This window comes from Sceloporus undulatus, chromosome 1 (genome assembly GCF_019175285.1).
Source record: "Sceloporus undulatus isolate JIND9_A2432 ecotype Alabama chromosome 1, SceUnd_v1.1, whole genome shotgun sequence".
Classification (NCBI taxonomy): domain Eukaryota; kingdom Metazoa; phylum Chordata; class Lepidosauria; order Squamata; family Phrynosomatidae; genus Sceloporus; species Sceloporus undulatus.
Genome location: NC_056522.1, coordinates 82,825,382 through 82,840,267, shown reverse-complemented (window position 1 = coordinate 82,840,267; position 14,886 = coordinate 82,825,382). Strand labels below are relative to the sequence as shown.

The 14,886-nt window shown below is 42.1% G+C and overlaps 1 protein-coding gene across 1 annotated transcript in view; it reads left to right on the top strand.

Annotated features, from left to right (window-relative positions):
• Positions 1-628: 628 nt before the first annotated feature.
• SCAF8 (SR-related CTD associated factor 8) overlaps positions 629-14,886 on the top strand; it is a 56,865-nt gene continuing 42,607 nt past the window's right edge. Inside the window, 1 exon segment of the mRNA XM_042473320.1 lies at positions 629-911. Within this exon segment, the coding sequence (XP_042329254.1) occupies positions 882-911 (30 nt within the window). The 5' untranslated portion in view covers positions 629-881.

The following is a 14,886-nucleotide window of genomic DNA, read 5'->3' as shown; positions in this document are numbered from 1 at the left end:
GGCAAATAACAAAATAACAAAAATCTCTAGGTCCTCCAGGGCAACTCTGTGGCTGACATCCGACAGACACTGGCCACAGAATCTCACTGGAGGAGCTGCAAAGGCCTAGCAGAGTCTTCTCTTAGGGATCTCTTGGTCCTGCAGTGCGACTTTAGGTTACAGTCGACCATAGAGTTGCACTGAGGAGGACCTAGATATTCCTAGAGAGAACGTATTCATCAAATCCGTGAATCATCATGGCTGCCAATATGGAGGGATGAGTGTCCTAGTGTTATGGATTACTGATAGATTAGTGGGCGGGGAAATGCCCAATTAACGAATTGTAAACCCCTCTGATAATAATAATAACAACAATATTCTATAGCACTAGCAGTTGCTGCTGCTGCTTTGTGAAGGCAGCCTCTCCTCCTCTTCTTCCACAGCAAGAGATGACAAAACAAGACGGAGGCCTCCATCCCCATCCACCGCCACCAGCTGCAGTACCACCCTCCCTGCAGCTGGGGGCGCCCGCGCACGGAGCGGCCTTCCTGTAACCCAACGGCGGCCACGGCGCTCTAGCTGCGCGGCGGCGCCGTCCGCTGGCTCTCCGCTAGGGGCCGCTCTAGGCGCCGTCTCTGTGCCTCCTCCGCTGCTGCTGCTCCCTCCCTGAGTCCCTGCCTGCCGCCATATTGTTGCCCGCGCCGCAGCTCTTGCGCGTCTGTGGCTGCAGCGCCCAGGGAGCGTTTCCCGGGGGGGCGTCGGCCCAGAGGAGCCCCTCCGCGAGCCCTCCGCCATGGCGACGAGGCCCCGCGGGCCCTGAGGAGACCAACGGCCGCCGGCGGAGCAGCGAGCAGCCCTTTCGCCCCTCCTTCCCCTCCCTCCCCTCCTTCTCCAGCCACAACATGGAGGCCGTCAAAGCCTTTAACAGCGAGGTTCGTCGGGAGGAAGGAAGGAGGGAAGCAGGGAGGGCGTCTGTGGGGCCTTTCTGTGTTCATGGGGGTCTCCCCTTCCATCGCCTCCATCTTCTCCATCTCCCCCTTTGCTCTCCCTGGGCCTCTCTCTCTCTCTCTCTCTCTCTATATATAAATACACTATCTATCTTTGCATGGGTGCTAAGGGTTAATGGAGGAGGGAGGGCCAGCTTTGAGGAGGGGGCTCCTTTTCCTCCTCCTCTTCTTTCTCAGGGTGGGAAAATAGGGGAGGGGCAGGGAAGGAGGGAGGGAGGGAGGGAGCCACCAATCCCCTGCTGCCTTCCCTTCCTCAGCCTTGCAGGGCTTCTCCTCTGGCTCTTCCTCTCCTGCCCCCCCCCCCACCTCCTCCTCCTTTTAACCTTTCCTTCAACCGTGGTCTTTAGCATCATTATTATTATTAATGAAAGCCAATGCAATTTTAGGCTGCATCAAAAGAAGTATAGTCTCTAGATCAAGAGAAGTAACAGTGCCACTCTCTTCTGCTTTGGAGAAAAGAAGGTTAAGAGGTGATATGATAGCCCCGTTTGAGTATCTGAAGGGATGTCATGTTGAAGAGGGAGCAAGACTAGGACCCGGAGCAATGGATGCAAGCTCCAGGAAAAGAGATTCCACCTCAACATTAGGAGGAACCTCCTGACAGAAAGGGCTGTTCGACAATGGAACAAACTCCCTCGGAGTGTCGTGGTCTCCTTCCCTGGAGGTCTTCAAACGGAGGCTGGATGGCCATCTAGGGAGTGTTTTGATTGAGAGTTGCTGCATGGCCGAATGGGGTTGGACTGGATGACCCTTCTGGTTTCTTCCAGCTCTATGATTCTATTATTATTCTCCCCCCTCCTTCCCCGGTTTTAAATACCACCAGTGCCCCCCTTGTTCCTTGCCGAGGAAGCCCAGGCACACGTCCTCCTTTTCCAGGACCTGTCCTCCATTTCATCACTTTCTGTCCAGGAGAGGTTCCAAAGGGTCCCCTGTCATGCACATGACCAAGAAGCAGGGATATATATATATATATATATATATGTTATATATAATATAATGTTTTATATATAATTGTGTGTGTATTATATAATATTATATAACATATATATATATATAATATTATTTATATGTAATATATTTTATATACATTTTATTATATAAATTATATATATATATATATTCAATTGGGTCATTTCCCTACATTTTTCCTTGAAGGTCTTACATTTTGCAGTGCCTTGTCCTCCTTTGCAGTGAGGGCATCTGGTCACCCTGGCTCTCTTGTGATCAGGAGGGCCTACATTATTGGAGGGGAAGGCACACCCCCACCCAAAATGTCTGCTGCAGTGAAAACTCAGATCCACTCTGCCAATCTTTGCCTCATAGGTTGCATTTTGGGATATCGGAACAGCGGATGGTGGAAGAGAGGCCTAATGCAAGTCTGCATCTCCGTGTGTTAGTTCAGAGAACAGCATCATAGGGCAGAGAACTCATACCTCAGGAGCACAGTGACCAGATGTCCCCCTTTCACAGGACCTGCCTTACATTTCAGGCTTCTGTCCAGGATGAATTCCAAAAATGTCCTCCATTTTGAGTATTATTATTACTATTATTATTAACCTTTATTTATGAAGCGCTGTAAATTTACACAGCGCTGTACATACAATCTTTTTGGTTAGACGGTTAGACGGTTAGAGTGACAAAAAAGCATGGATTTACATTTATACAAATGTTCTTTAGCTTTTATTTTGTCATATCTGACATTTTTTTCTTGGATGTCCTACATTTTTCAGTGCCGTGTCCCCCTTTGCAGTTAGGACATCTGGTCACCCTGCTTCGGAGAGTACCACATGAAGAGATGACAGTACCCATATTGTTCGTGACAAAAGAAACTTCTGTCTCGCATATGGCCAGGGGAACTTGCTGTCAGTGTTTTATTCTGAAAAAAATTCTTGGTGTGAGAAGGAAAGGAAATACCAGTCAGTGGGAACCTGCATGCCTATGAGACCTACATTAATTCAGGAGGTCCCCTGCCCCTAAACTGGGAAACTGTGTACAGTGGGCCCTTGGTTCAGCTGGGGGGGTTGGTCCAGAACCCCCTGGATATGAAAATCTGCGGATGTGTCCAATGGGATAGTAAAATGGTGTTTCTTGTTGTTGCTGTTGTTGTTGTTGTGTGCCTTCAAGTCACTTTTGACTTATGGCCACCCCAAGGCAAGCTTATGGGGTTTTCTTGGCAGGTTTCTTCAGAGGGCGTTTGCCATTGCCATCCTCTCTGAGAGTGTGTGACTTGCCCAAGGTCACTCGGTGGGTTTACATGGCTTTGAATTCTGGTCTCCAGTCATAGTCTAACACTCAAACCACTATACCATGCTTGATAAAATGACAAAATCAAGATTTACTTTTTGTTGTTTTCACACCATGTATAGTTGAACCAATGGATTCAGAATCTGTGGATACAGAGGGCCAGCTGTATTTTAATATTGTTCTGTACAAAGTGTACAGTATCTGAAACAGCTTTATTTAGGAAATTGGTTTTCTATTAAAAAGAAAGTAATTGATCTCTTTTGGACTGTAATGGATAAAAGAACCAACCACACTGTTGCTTGTGAACCAAAGACTACGGTGCTGATTACCCAGAATGTATGGTCTTGTAGAGCAAAGCTTTTACAAATCTATTTCTGTGATTGTAACATTAGTTTATTGTAAAGTATGTTGCACTGCAAACATTTGTACTTCCCAGGAAGTATAAATTGGGTTTCAACGGGCTTTTAAACATGAAGGTTCACCTCTGGCAGAAATTAAATGCTCTAGGAGTTTATATCCTGTATGAGGATACCCATTATTTGTTCTTCAAACAAGAATTGGGAGCATACTTATCAAATTTGCAGATGATACCAAATTAGGGGGAATAGCTAATACCCCAGAGGACAGGATCAAGATTCAAAATGACCTGAATAGATTAGAAAGCTGGGCCAAAGCTAACAAAATGAAATTCAACACGGAGAAATGTAAGGTATTGCACTTAGGGCGGAAAAATAAAATGCACAGATATAGGATGGGTGACACCTGGCTGAATGAAACTACGTGTGAAAGGGATCTAGGAGTCCAAGTAGACTACAAGTTGAACATGAGTCAACAGTATGATGCGGCAGCTAAAAAGGCCAATGCTATTTTAGGCTGCATCAATAGAAGTATAGTGTCTAGATCAAGAGAAGTAATAGTGCCACTGTATTCTGCTCTGGTCAGGCCCCACCTAGAATATTGTGTCCAGTTCTGGGCACCACAATTCAGAAAGGACATTGAGAAACTGGAGCGTGTCCAAAGGAGGGCGACAAAAATGGTGAAGGGTCTGGAAACCATGCCCTATGAGGAACGACTTAGGGAGCTGGGGATGTTTAGCCTGGAGAAAAGAAGGTTAAGAGGTGATATGATCGCCCTGTTTAAATATTTGAAAGGATGTCATATTGAAGAGGGAGCAAGCTTGTTTTCTGCTGCTCCAGAGAACAGGACCCGGAACAATGGATGCAAGCTACAGGAAAAGAGATTCCACTTGAACATTAGGAGGAACTTCCTGACAGTAAGGGCTGTTCGACAGTGGAATGCACTCCCTTGGAGGGTGATAGAGTCTCCTTCCTTGGAGGTCTTTAAACAGAGGCTGGATGGCCATCTGTCAGGGATGCTTTGACTTGGATTTCCTGCATGGCAGGGGGTTGGACTGGATGGCCCTGGTGGTCTCTTCCAACTCTATGATTCTATGATTCTATAAACATTTATGTTGCTGAACATGGTGCTTTAAATGTTACACTACAACTGGGGACCAGGGTCTGAATTCCTGCTTGGCCATGGGACCCCACTGGGTGACCTTGAGCAGGTCACATACTCTGAGCCTCTGATGATGGCAATGGCAAACATCCTCTGAAGAAACCTGTCAAGAAAACTCCATGATAGGGTTGCTTTAGGGTTGCCATAAGTCAGAAATGACTTATTCTACATGAAGACTAAACTGTGCCAGGACCTGATTAATGTTAGAACTTCATTAACCCTGTGAACCTTTTAATGTTTCCTCAATACCCTTCTTCTGCATTATCATATTCATGTCATTATTGATTTGATATTTTATTATTAATAACTGTTAAGATGATTGTTGCTGTTTTTTAAATATTGACATTTTATACAAAAAATAAAAGAAAATATTACCAAAAAAGTCAGAAATGACTTGAAAGCACACCATAGAAACAATTGATGAAGTTAATTTTTGAATACTATTATACATATCTCTAACTATACATGCCTTCAGATGCTGAAAGTGCTCGGCATATATAAATTACTGTTATTATTATATTTATTTATATCTTGCTCTTTTTTAGAACTGGCATCCAGAGTGGCTCAGAACATTAAAAGAACAATACAATTAAAAACATAGGAAAGTGACACATTAAAACAGAATTAAATTTTTATACTGTTATACTTGACTATAAGTCAACCTCATGTATAAGTGGAGACCAGGTTTTGGGGCCAAAATTAGTGATTTTGATATGACCTGTGGATAGGTTGAGAGCGAAACCTAGGGTTATGTAACAAAGGAGCTAAAGGATGAAGCAAAGGAAAACAGTGCCAAAAAAACTTACAAAATTCCATCAGGCATAACTTTTTGTGCTCACTGTAAAGGCTGGATGGATGAGAGAATAGAGGGGGTTCAATGCTTCCAAGATAGATTATACTCTTGCTTTTTACCAGGGGATGGTTCCTTTTTGATATAAGAGTTAAAATACAGTACTTACATTGCCCCATGGATAAGCCGACTCAGTTTTTTTGGGTCAGTTTTTCGACTAAAACTTCTACACTTATATATGAGCATACAGTAATATTAAAATAGATTGCTTATTAAAAGAATAAAATACAGTTAAAAAGATAAATTTGTTTTGAACACTTAAAATGATACAACACCCCAAGCCAGTCCTTTAAAAGCATTCCTGCCTGCCTGCATTAGAAGGTTTTAACCTGCTGGCGGAAGGACAACAAGGAGGGAGCCATTCTGGTTTCCCTGGGCAGGGAGTTCCACAGTCCAGGGGCAGCCACAGAAAAGCCCCCTTTTCTCATCCCCACCAACTGTGCATGAAATGAGGGTGGGACGGAGAGAAGAGCCTCTTCAGAGGATCTCACGGTCTCGGTTGCCTTAAACAGGGAGATAAGGTCTGCCAAATAGCCAGGACCTGAGCCATATAGGGCTTTATAGGTCATAACCAGCATTTTGAATTGTGTCTAGAAACAAACTGGCAGCCAGTGCTTTGGATCCAGTACAAGAATGGTGGGCTACAGGTTAATAAATTATTGGCTAAAAATGCAGACTGGTGCATGCCTACTCAAAAATCAATTCTATTTAATTGGACGGAATTCCAAGCAAGTTTGTACCTTAGGGCAATCTAAATTTGTATCTTATGCAAATTAGGCTGCAAATTGTTTTTGGAGGATTGGAACTTGGGAGTTAGCACCAGTAAACAGTGGTATCTACTTCCCAGTAAATATGTCTGTGTACTTAATTGAGACAAAGCCTTAATGAAACGAGTGGGATTTACAGCTGGGTAGGGATGCATAGGTTTGGACTGTAACTGCGTTTGTATTGCACAGTTGCTGTAAAATCATTTTGAGGCCTTGGGGAGCCTGCATTGTCTTCAGTGTTACTAATAGTTGCCTGCCTTACAGGGTTGCTGTAAGGAATATAATAATAAAAAAATGCAAGGACATTTCAAAGCCATATATGGTTACAAAGTCAGATTGGATTTTTTGAACAATAGAGCCTTTTATAGAGAGATGTTAACTTCAGTCAGTTCTTATCTTATCACTACACCCTCGGAGTCTCCTTCCTTGAAGGTCTTTAAGCAGAGGCTAGATGGCCACCTGTTGGGGATGCTTTGATTTGTATTTCCTGCATGGCAGGGGGTTGGACTGGATGGCCCTTGTGGTCTCTTCCAACTGTGATTCTATGATTCTATGATCATTTCAAAATTTAAAGTTCTTATGTGAAGATTGGTATATAAGGGCATGACAAGAACATCTCTTATGGTGGTTAATTTGAAAGTGCCTCTTTGAAATGGTTTGTGAATTAGAAACAACTCTAGTTATAATCATATTTTGACTAATTTTTAAAAAGTTATTCACATGTTGCTACTTTTCGTATTGGTGCAGTTATAAAGTAGGAGTGAGGAACTTGGTGCCATCCAGATATTTCTGACTGCAGTTGTCATCCATCCAAGTTACCATGGCCACTTAAGGGATTATGGAAGTTGTAACCCAAAACATGTGCAGGTTACATAATTATCTACCTTGAGACTATTATCTATCTTGAGACTTACACATATGTTGTTCAAAGATTGAACACAGAGAGATCTCTTCAAATCATATAAGATCAGGTAGTGTTTAAGTAGATGTAGCAAGTTTTAGCTCGGCTCATTGGCCGATAGATACAAACCAGCCATACAATTTACCCTGTACTTCAGAATAAATAGGGACTTTTAATTTAGGAGTCCAGAATTGCTGCCAAAAAGAGTCCAATTGTTCCATAGTTATATTTTTGAAAAGCTTTGAGAGTACAACTGACTTATATATAAAACATTACTGCATCACAACAATGTTTACTGTGTGTGTGTGTGACAAGAAGAATGAAGAAATTTACCTTTTTTTTAGCAGCTTGCTGAATTTCTGTGCATTCTGGCTGAAGAGAAGGGGGCTTTCTGCTTCCACTTCTATGCTTAATTTCTGGGATAGAACCAGAGGAGGGATAGAACTCTCTGTCTTTCTTCTACTAGCTAGCTCATTTGTCTGAATCATTTTCTTGTGGTGTCTGGCTAGTGGTTGGTGGTTCTTACTATTATTGCTATTGATTTTATTATACTTTCCCCCCCCAGAACTAGAAACCAAGATGGCTTTCAAAAATTAAAACAAATACAGATAATAATACCTATCATTAAAAACATAGAAAGGTAAAATATAGTTGAATAGAACTAAGAATAATTTAAAACATAAAATAAAAACAGCAAACCACATTTTCCTTATACCCTATTTAAATAAAAAAGAATAGCAAGGAGAGAGCTAGTCTAACCTCCCAAGGAAGAGAGTTCCAAAGCTTGAAGGTAGCCATTGAGAAGGCCCTCTCCTTCATTTCCACCAGCCATGCATGTGAGAATGGTAGAAGAGCTGCCTCCTTTGAATATCTCAAAATGAAATAATGGCCTGTTACAGACTGCCAAAATAAAGCTGCTTCGGGTCTCTTTGGAGGTATGCTGTTTAAATGATGCATGCATCCTAAGAATTCGGAAGCTGCACCAAAGCTGCCCTCCAGTGCTTAAGAATGGAGTGTGGCTTTGGCGCGACCTCCGGACTCTTAGGACCCATGCATCATTTAAATAGCATACCTCCAAAGAGACCCGAAGCAGCTTTATTTTGGCAGTCTGTAACAGGCCAATGTGATCCTTCTGGATCCCTGGAGTGTAGTATTTAAATACAGGGCTGCAGTAGGAAGAGGAAGTTGTGAAAATTTCACATAATGTGTTCAGTCTCTTTTATGTATAAAGGTATCAACCAGGAAATAAGTGTTTAACTACAGAGGCTTTTAAGGTACAGTAGTCTCTTATTTTAGACATCTGTCAAATCACCCCAATTGTTTTAGAACCTCTGAAATTGCAGATCTTGGCATTGTTATGGATAGGACTTTAAAATACCAAATTTTTCAATGAAACCAGTGTTGCGCAAGTAGACTTCCACCTGAGCACTTACAATCTCTCCTTCTGATGATCATTAAACCCACCATATTTTGTCCTTGAGAGCCATCCCACCCTCCAAAGAAGGTGAGCAGAGGGCTGCATGAAAAAAAAAGAATTATCCTGGTAGCGTACCCCATAAATGGAAGCTGTTCTGTTACTGTAATCAGTTACAATGCAGCATCTTAAACCTATTATAAAAGACAAAAAGGCAAGACACTTATAAGTATTAAATACTGTACTGTGATATAGTTTGCTGCTTATCCTCATCTTGATAATAGGTGTAGTTCAGCCATCTAAGCTAAAACCAGATCCATAGACTGAGAGAAAACCTTAGTCGTTCTCTTTTACAGTGCGTTTGCATCATATGCTGGAAGCTGCGCCCCGGAAGAAGTAATGGGAGCGCAGTGGGCAAAAGCTTATGTGTTTTTTCTTTTACACGCGGGGGGGGGGGGGGGGCGGTCTGGAATGGATCTCCCGCATAAGAGAAGGGCCCACTGTACTATAGTTTGGTTCAGTGCATTTTTGCCTTGTAATTGAATGATTGCCTTGGATTACATATTTATCCTGGTGACACAGTTATTTTCACAGCTGTGCCAAAAGGAAAATGGATGGACTTCCATAATTTTTCTGGATGGTGGTAACAGTGTAATAAAAAAATCAGATTGCCCCTGAGTTCCATCACCTGGACTCCAGACTGGACCCTAAGTATCTTTTATTTGGTATCACAGTGTGTCAGGCCACAAATGATCAGTGAATGTAGTTTTCTGAAAGTGTCCAGAGCAAAGCTATTCATGATATTTCTTGCAGACACCCTTCTCCCAGTTCTTAAGGATAATGTCTACATGGACATTAACATCTACACAGAGTTTAGCACAAACAAAATACATCAGTTCTTGCAAATCTGCTTGAAACTCTGTTTTCAAATTTTGGTTAAAGTGATTATTGTGTTTAACATCAACCTTTGTTAAGAGTGATGCAGACAGCACCTTAAGCATAGTTCAGTAACTTGCACCAAAATGGGGAACATAAAACCATCCCCCAAAAACCACACACCTTTGCCCACCATGTCAGATAGCAGAGTTGCCCCGCTGAAAGAGTCCATCTTTTCAACCTGGTCTCATATCCTGAGCCTAGAATCATACAGATAATACTACAAACATACATTGACTAATGGGTTGCACCAAAGAACTTCAGAATATCACCCTGTGGTTTATAGATTATAGCAAAGCCTTCCATTGTGTATATCATAAAAGTCTATGGATAGCTCTTTAAAAAATGGGTGTGCTATAACATTTGATTGTCCTGACATACTCAGGATAAGAGGTTGCCACCAGGACAGAATACGGAGAAATAGGATGGTTTCCAGTTGACAAGGGAGTGGCTGTGTAGTGGACTTTAGTGAATGAGAATTGTCAAAGTAGTATCTGGCTATGTCCCTGTATGACATCATCTAGAACAGTGATGGCAAGCCTTTTACAGAGCAAGTGCCCAAACTGCAACTCTAAACCCACTTATTTATCACAAAGTGCCACATTCCTCTGGCTTTCTAGTAACAAACTCTGGTGAACTATGTGGTGGTGTGACAGAGCGTGTGCCCACAGAGAGGGCTCTGAATGCCACCTCTGGCACATGTGCCATAGGCTCGCCACCACCACTGATCTAGAACCTTTGGAGGACCTCTGAGAGGTCTAGGTGGATGCCTTCCTCTCATTTATCTGAATATAGATGTAGGACAAGGTGGATTTACAGGGAGAGAGGACATTGTATAGTTTTCCCAGTGGAACATATCTGCAATCATAGAATCATAGAGTTGGAAGAGACCAGATGGGACATCCAGTCCAACCCCCTGCCATGCAGGAAATCCATATCAAAGCATCCCCGACAGATGGCCATCCAGCCTCTGCTTAAAGACTTCCAAAGAAGGAAACTCCACTACACTCCGAGGGAGTCTGTTCCACTGTCGAACAGCCCTTACTGTCAGGAAGTTCCTCCTAATGTTGAGGTGGAATCTCATTTTCTGCAGCTTGGATCCATAGTTCCTGGTCCTGTTCTCTGGAGCAGCAGAAAACAGGCTTGTTCCCTCCTCGATGTGACACCCCTTCAAATATTTAAACAGGGCGATCATATCACCCTTTACCCTTCTTTTTTCCAGGCTAAACATCCCCAGCTCCCTAAGTCGTTCCTCATAGGGCATGGATCTGGGCCCCAAACTTCATTTTTATGCAAAGATGTTTGAGTCTATGGCCAATCTTTCTGATGACAGTGCCCGAAAAGTGTTACCAAACTGTTGTTTCAAAGCTAGTGATTAAAGGCATCAATTGGTGTTAACTAGAATATTATATAGGAGAGTGAATGAAACTGTAGGAAATCAAGGCCTCTGAAGGGAGAAATTTACCTAGGCAGACAACCTGGTATGACACAGAAAGCCCAGTTTGGTTACAGTGTGATGACAACCGAGTTGAAACATCTTTCTCCACTGGGCAATATATTGTGGGAGGCATTTTTCTCCATGGTTAAAAAACGGCAGAATGTGAAGGTGTAAATTTGCACCATTTGACAGAATAAACTAGATAGGAATAGGAATACCTCCTGCCCCAGCTCAGCACACCTTCATTTCTTCAGTAGGAGTGGATTTGAAAATAAGCGGAAAGTGCAACAGATATGGTAAATTTGTTTGCTCATACCACTGCGGCATCCAAGTGACACCCTCTAGTTGTCTTTGAAGTAGCTGGTACATAGAATGGCTTATAATTGTGGCACACTTCCTTCAAGAGTAAATATTCTCTTATTTTGGTGTAGTGGTTTGAGTATTGGACTAGGACTGGAGACCAACTTGGTTTGATCCCCAGCTTGGTCATGAAACCCACTGGGTAGGTCACATGCTCTCAGCCTCAGGGGAAGGCAATGGCAAACCTCTGAACAGATCTTTCCAAGAAAATCCCATGTTAGGGTCCCCTAAGGGTCACCATAAGTTGGAAATAGCTTGGGCACCCAACGACAGCAACTTTGATGCTATGTCTTGTGGTGCTGTTTTCCTTCAGGCTTTATGCCTTTCATATCAGTTTGGGGGTTTACAATAAAGTTTTTCTTGTTTACATTTGGAAATACCTGTTAATATTTTTAGGACATTCCTTTTTGATTACATATAAATATATACATGCCAATCTAAAAAAATCCATAAATAAGAACCTGTCTGTAAATAAGAATCAATAAATAAGAACATATTTCCTTTCTTCTAGTAATAATTTAATAATTAGATGTCTTGTATAGAGTGCAGACTGCAACTCCAGAAATTTGTGGGTATTGATATGTATATATTCATATGTACAGGTCTCTCTCCTTATCCATGGATTCAAGCATCCACGGTTTGAAAATGCTTTAAAAATATATAAATTCCAGAAAGCAAACCTTGATTTTGCTATTTTATATATTTTCTATGCCTCTGTATTGAACGGGACTTGAGCATCCACAGATTTCGTTATTGAAGGAGGGTCCTGGAACCAAACCCCAGCGAATAACAAGGGCCCACTGTATAATGTTGTATTCCTTCAAGTCATTTCTGATTTACTGCAACCCTAAGGCAATACTATCATTGGGTTTTCTGGACAAGATTTGTGCAGAGGAGGTTTGCCATTGCCTTTCTCTGTGTGTAATAAAAAGTGTTCTATTTTAAAGAAGAAAAACATGTTTTTAAAAAAGATGTTTTATATGTTGTCTCAGTCATTTCATACATCGTAAATGTGTTTCTCTTTATTTTATAATAGCCCTTGTAGAAGGCTAATTGCTGATAAGGCCAAAATGCACTGTGCTTTATTTTTAAAAAAACAAAAAAGTTTTTACCATTGTGTAGCACATGGGATTTTTTCTCCATTGATTCTTCTGCTGTGAATATGTACTTCCCAGTTTTTTCCTTTTATTTCTGGGGGAAAAAAGGTCTATCAACTGCTCAGAAAAAGTGTTGCACAGATGTATTTTCTTGTTCTTGATAGTTTGATAATATGGAATACATTTCTTTTCTCACTTTGTGCAGTCCCTGTGGCCATGGGACATTTTATCCCATGAAGAATTCTGTAATGTCAGTGTTGTCAGGATATATCCCAGAAATTAGATACATGTCAATTGTTTTTTTTTTTTTAAATCTGTCTGGATAAAATTTAACTGAGGCTGCATTCACACTGCAGAAATAATCCAGGTTGAGACCTATGTAACTGCCACTGCTCAGTGCTATGGAATTCTGGGAATTGTAGTTCCATGAGACATTCAGCTTTCTCTGTCAAAGAGCTGTGGTGCTACAACAAACTGCAATTCCCAGATGCTGTAGCATTGAGCCATGGCAATTAAAATGGTGTCAACCTGGATAATTTCTGCAGGGTGGATGCAGCATTAATATGATCACTAGGGCACAGTACAGACCATGCAAATGCACCATGCTGGCGCTGATTTTAGGGCTAGGGACCATGCGGCAACTGTTCGACAGTGGAACAAACTCAGAGTGTAGTGGAGTCTTCTTTAGAGGTCTTTAAACAGAGGCTGGATGGCCATATGTCGAGGATGCTTTGATTTAGATTTCCTGCACAGCATGGGGTTGGACAGGATGGCCCTTGTGGTCTCTTCCAGTTCTATGAATCTATGATTCTAAGTATAGGTGGGACTGAGTTTCATCTCCTGCAACTCTTCAGCAATGTAAGATTTCTCTCCAATATCCAGTTATTTTCCATGGACTGGATTCATCCTTCATATACATGGAACCATCCAGCTTAGCTGGGTACATACATATGTAGAAGTGGAGGGTGAAGTATGGGATGGACACAATGAAACATGCCTATTTTGAGCACAAGTGTTCAATGCTGAGTAAATCAAAACCTGGATAAGGTTCTGAAATCTGGAGATTCCATTGTTGCCGAATAGTTTAACTGAGTCTCTTGTGCTGTCATACTGTTATGTAGTATAGTAGTAAAGTATGTAGGCATATTAGTAAAATAGTTACCAGAGTTATAAACAGGCATTATATTTGTAAAAGAAAATATAAAACTCTCCAGTGCATGATTGTAGAGTGCAGACTTTCAAAGAATGAGGCATCTTTCAGGAAACATAGGCCTCATACAGACAGGCCAAAATAAAGCTGCTTTGGGTCACTTTGGAGGTATGCTGTTTAAATGATGCGTGCGTCCTAAGAGTCCGGAAGCCGTGCCAAAGCCACACTCCAGTCCTTAGGAATAAGCCATCTCTGCAGTAACACAACTGCTTAGCTGTTTGTTTGTTTGTTTTGGAGAAGGCAGCTGGAATACAGGTGGTAAAAGACTTCGAGCCAAAACACAGTTGATGCTGCCCCTTTGAATGCCGGGTAGGGGCCGTGGCAACCGCACAGCACGCCCCCAACCCGGCTTTTTGCTGGCACAAAAAGAAGCGGCAAAAAGCCACTCCTTTTTTGAGCCAGCAAAAAACTGGTTTTTTGGCTGCTGCTGCAGCAGCATTGCGACATTTCTGTGGCATGTGGTGTATAAATGTTGGAGCGCCACAAAGCTGATCGCCATATGGTCAGGCATACGGCATGACACCAGCTTGGGGGTGGTCAGAGGGTATGGTGTCTAAATGCTGCAATTTGGTGCCGCCCCCAAGCCGGTGAAAAGGGGCAGTCTGTTTTACCCCTCAATTTAATTAGACTAGCCATGGATCTGAGTTCATTATCTAGTGTATATATCAACAGGGAGTTGTCTATGTAGACATTTTCAGAGTGGTTAAGGATCTTTTGTAGTCTTCAGCAACATGCTTGCTGAGCTCTTTGAGAATTGAGTTAGCTGGACAATTTTTTTCATTGTACACAGGATCCCAAAAAATCAGGGCCTCATTCTTGATATTATGCCACACCTTTGATATGAAATACAATTTAAAAGTATAATTTCCTGCTTCTCTCATTCCATGCTTGGGGTGCATTCAACCCAATGTGAAAACAAGCTCTCATCCTCTAAGAGCTTAGAGCAGTGGGGACAAAATATTTGCCTTGGTTGCATGCTTAATAGGGACTCAGTCCTGTCTAAATTCTGCCAAGCACAGAAATAAGCTCATGTGCCTTTGGTGTCTCCCTTCAACATATATCTGGATGATTAGATATGTTTGTTTGCTCTCTCATTACATCTTGGTGTACTCATCAGATGCAAAAACAAACCCTTCTCAGATGGAAGAGGGGCAAGGGTCTGTTA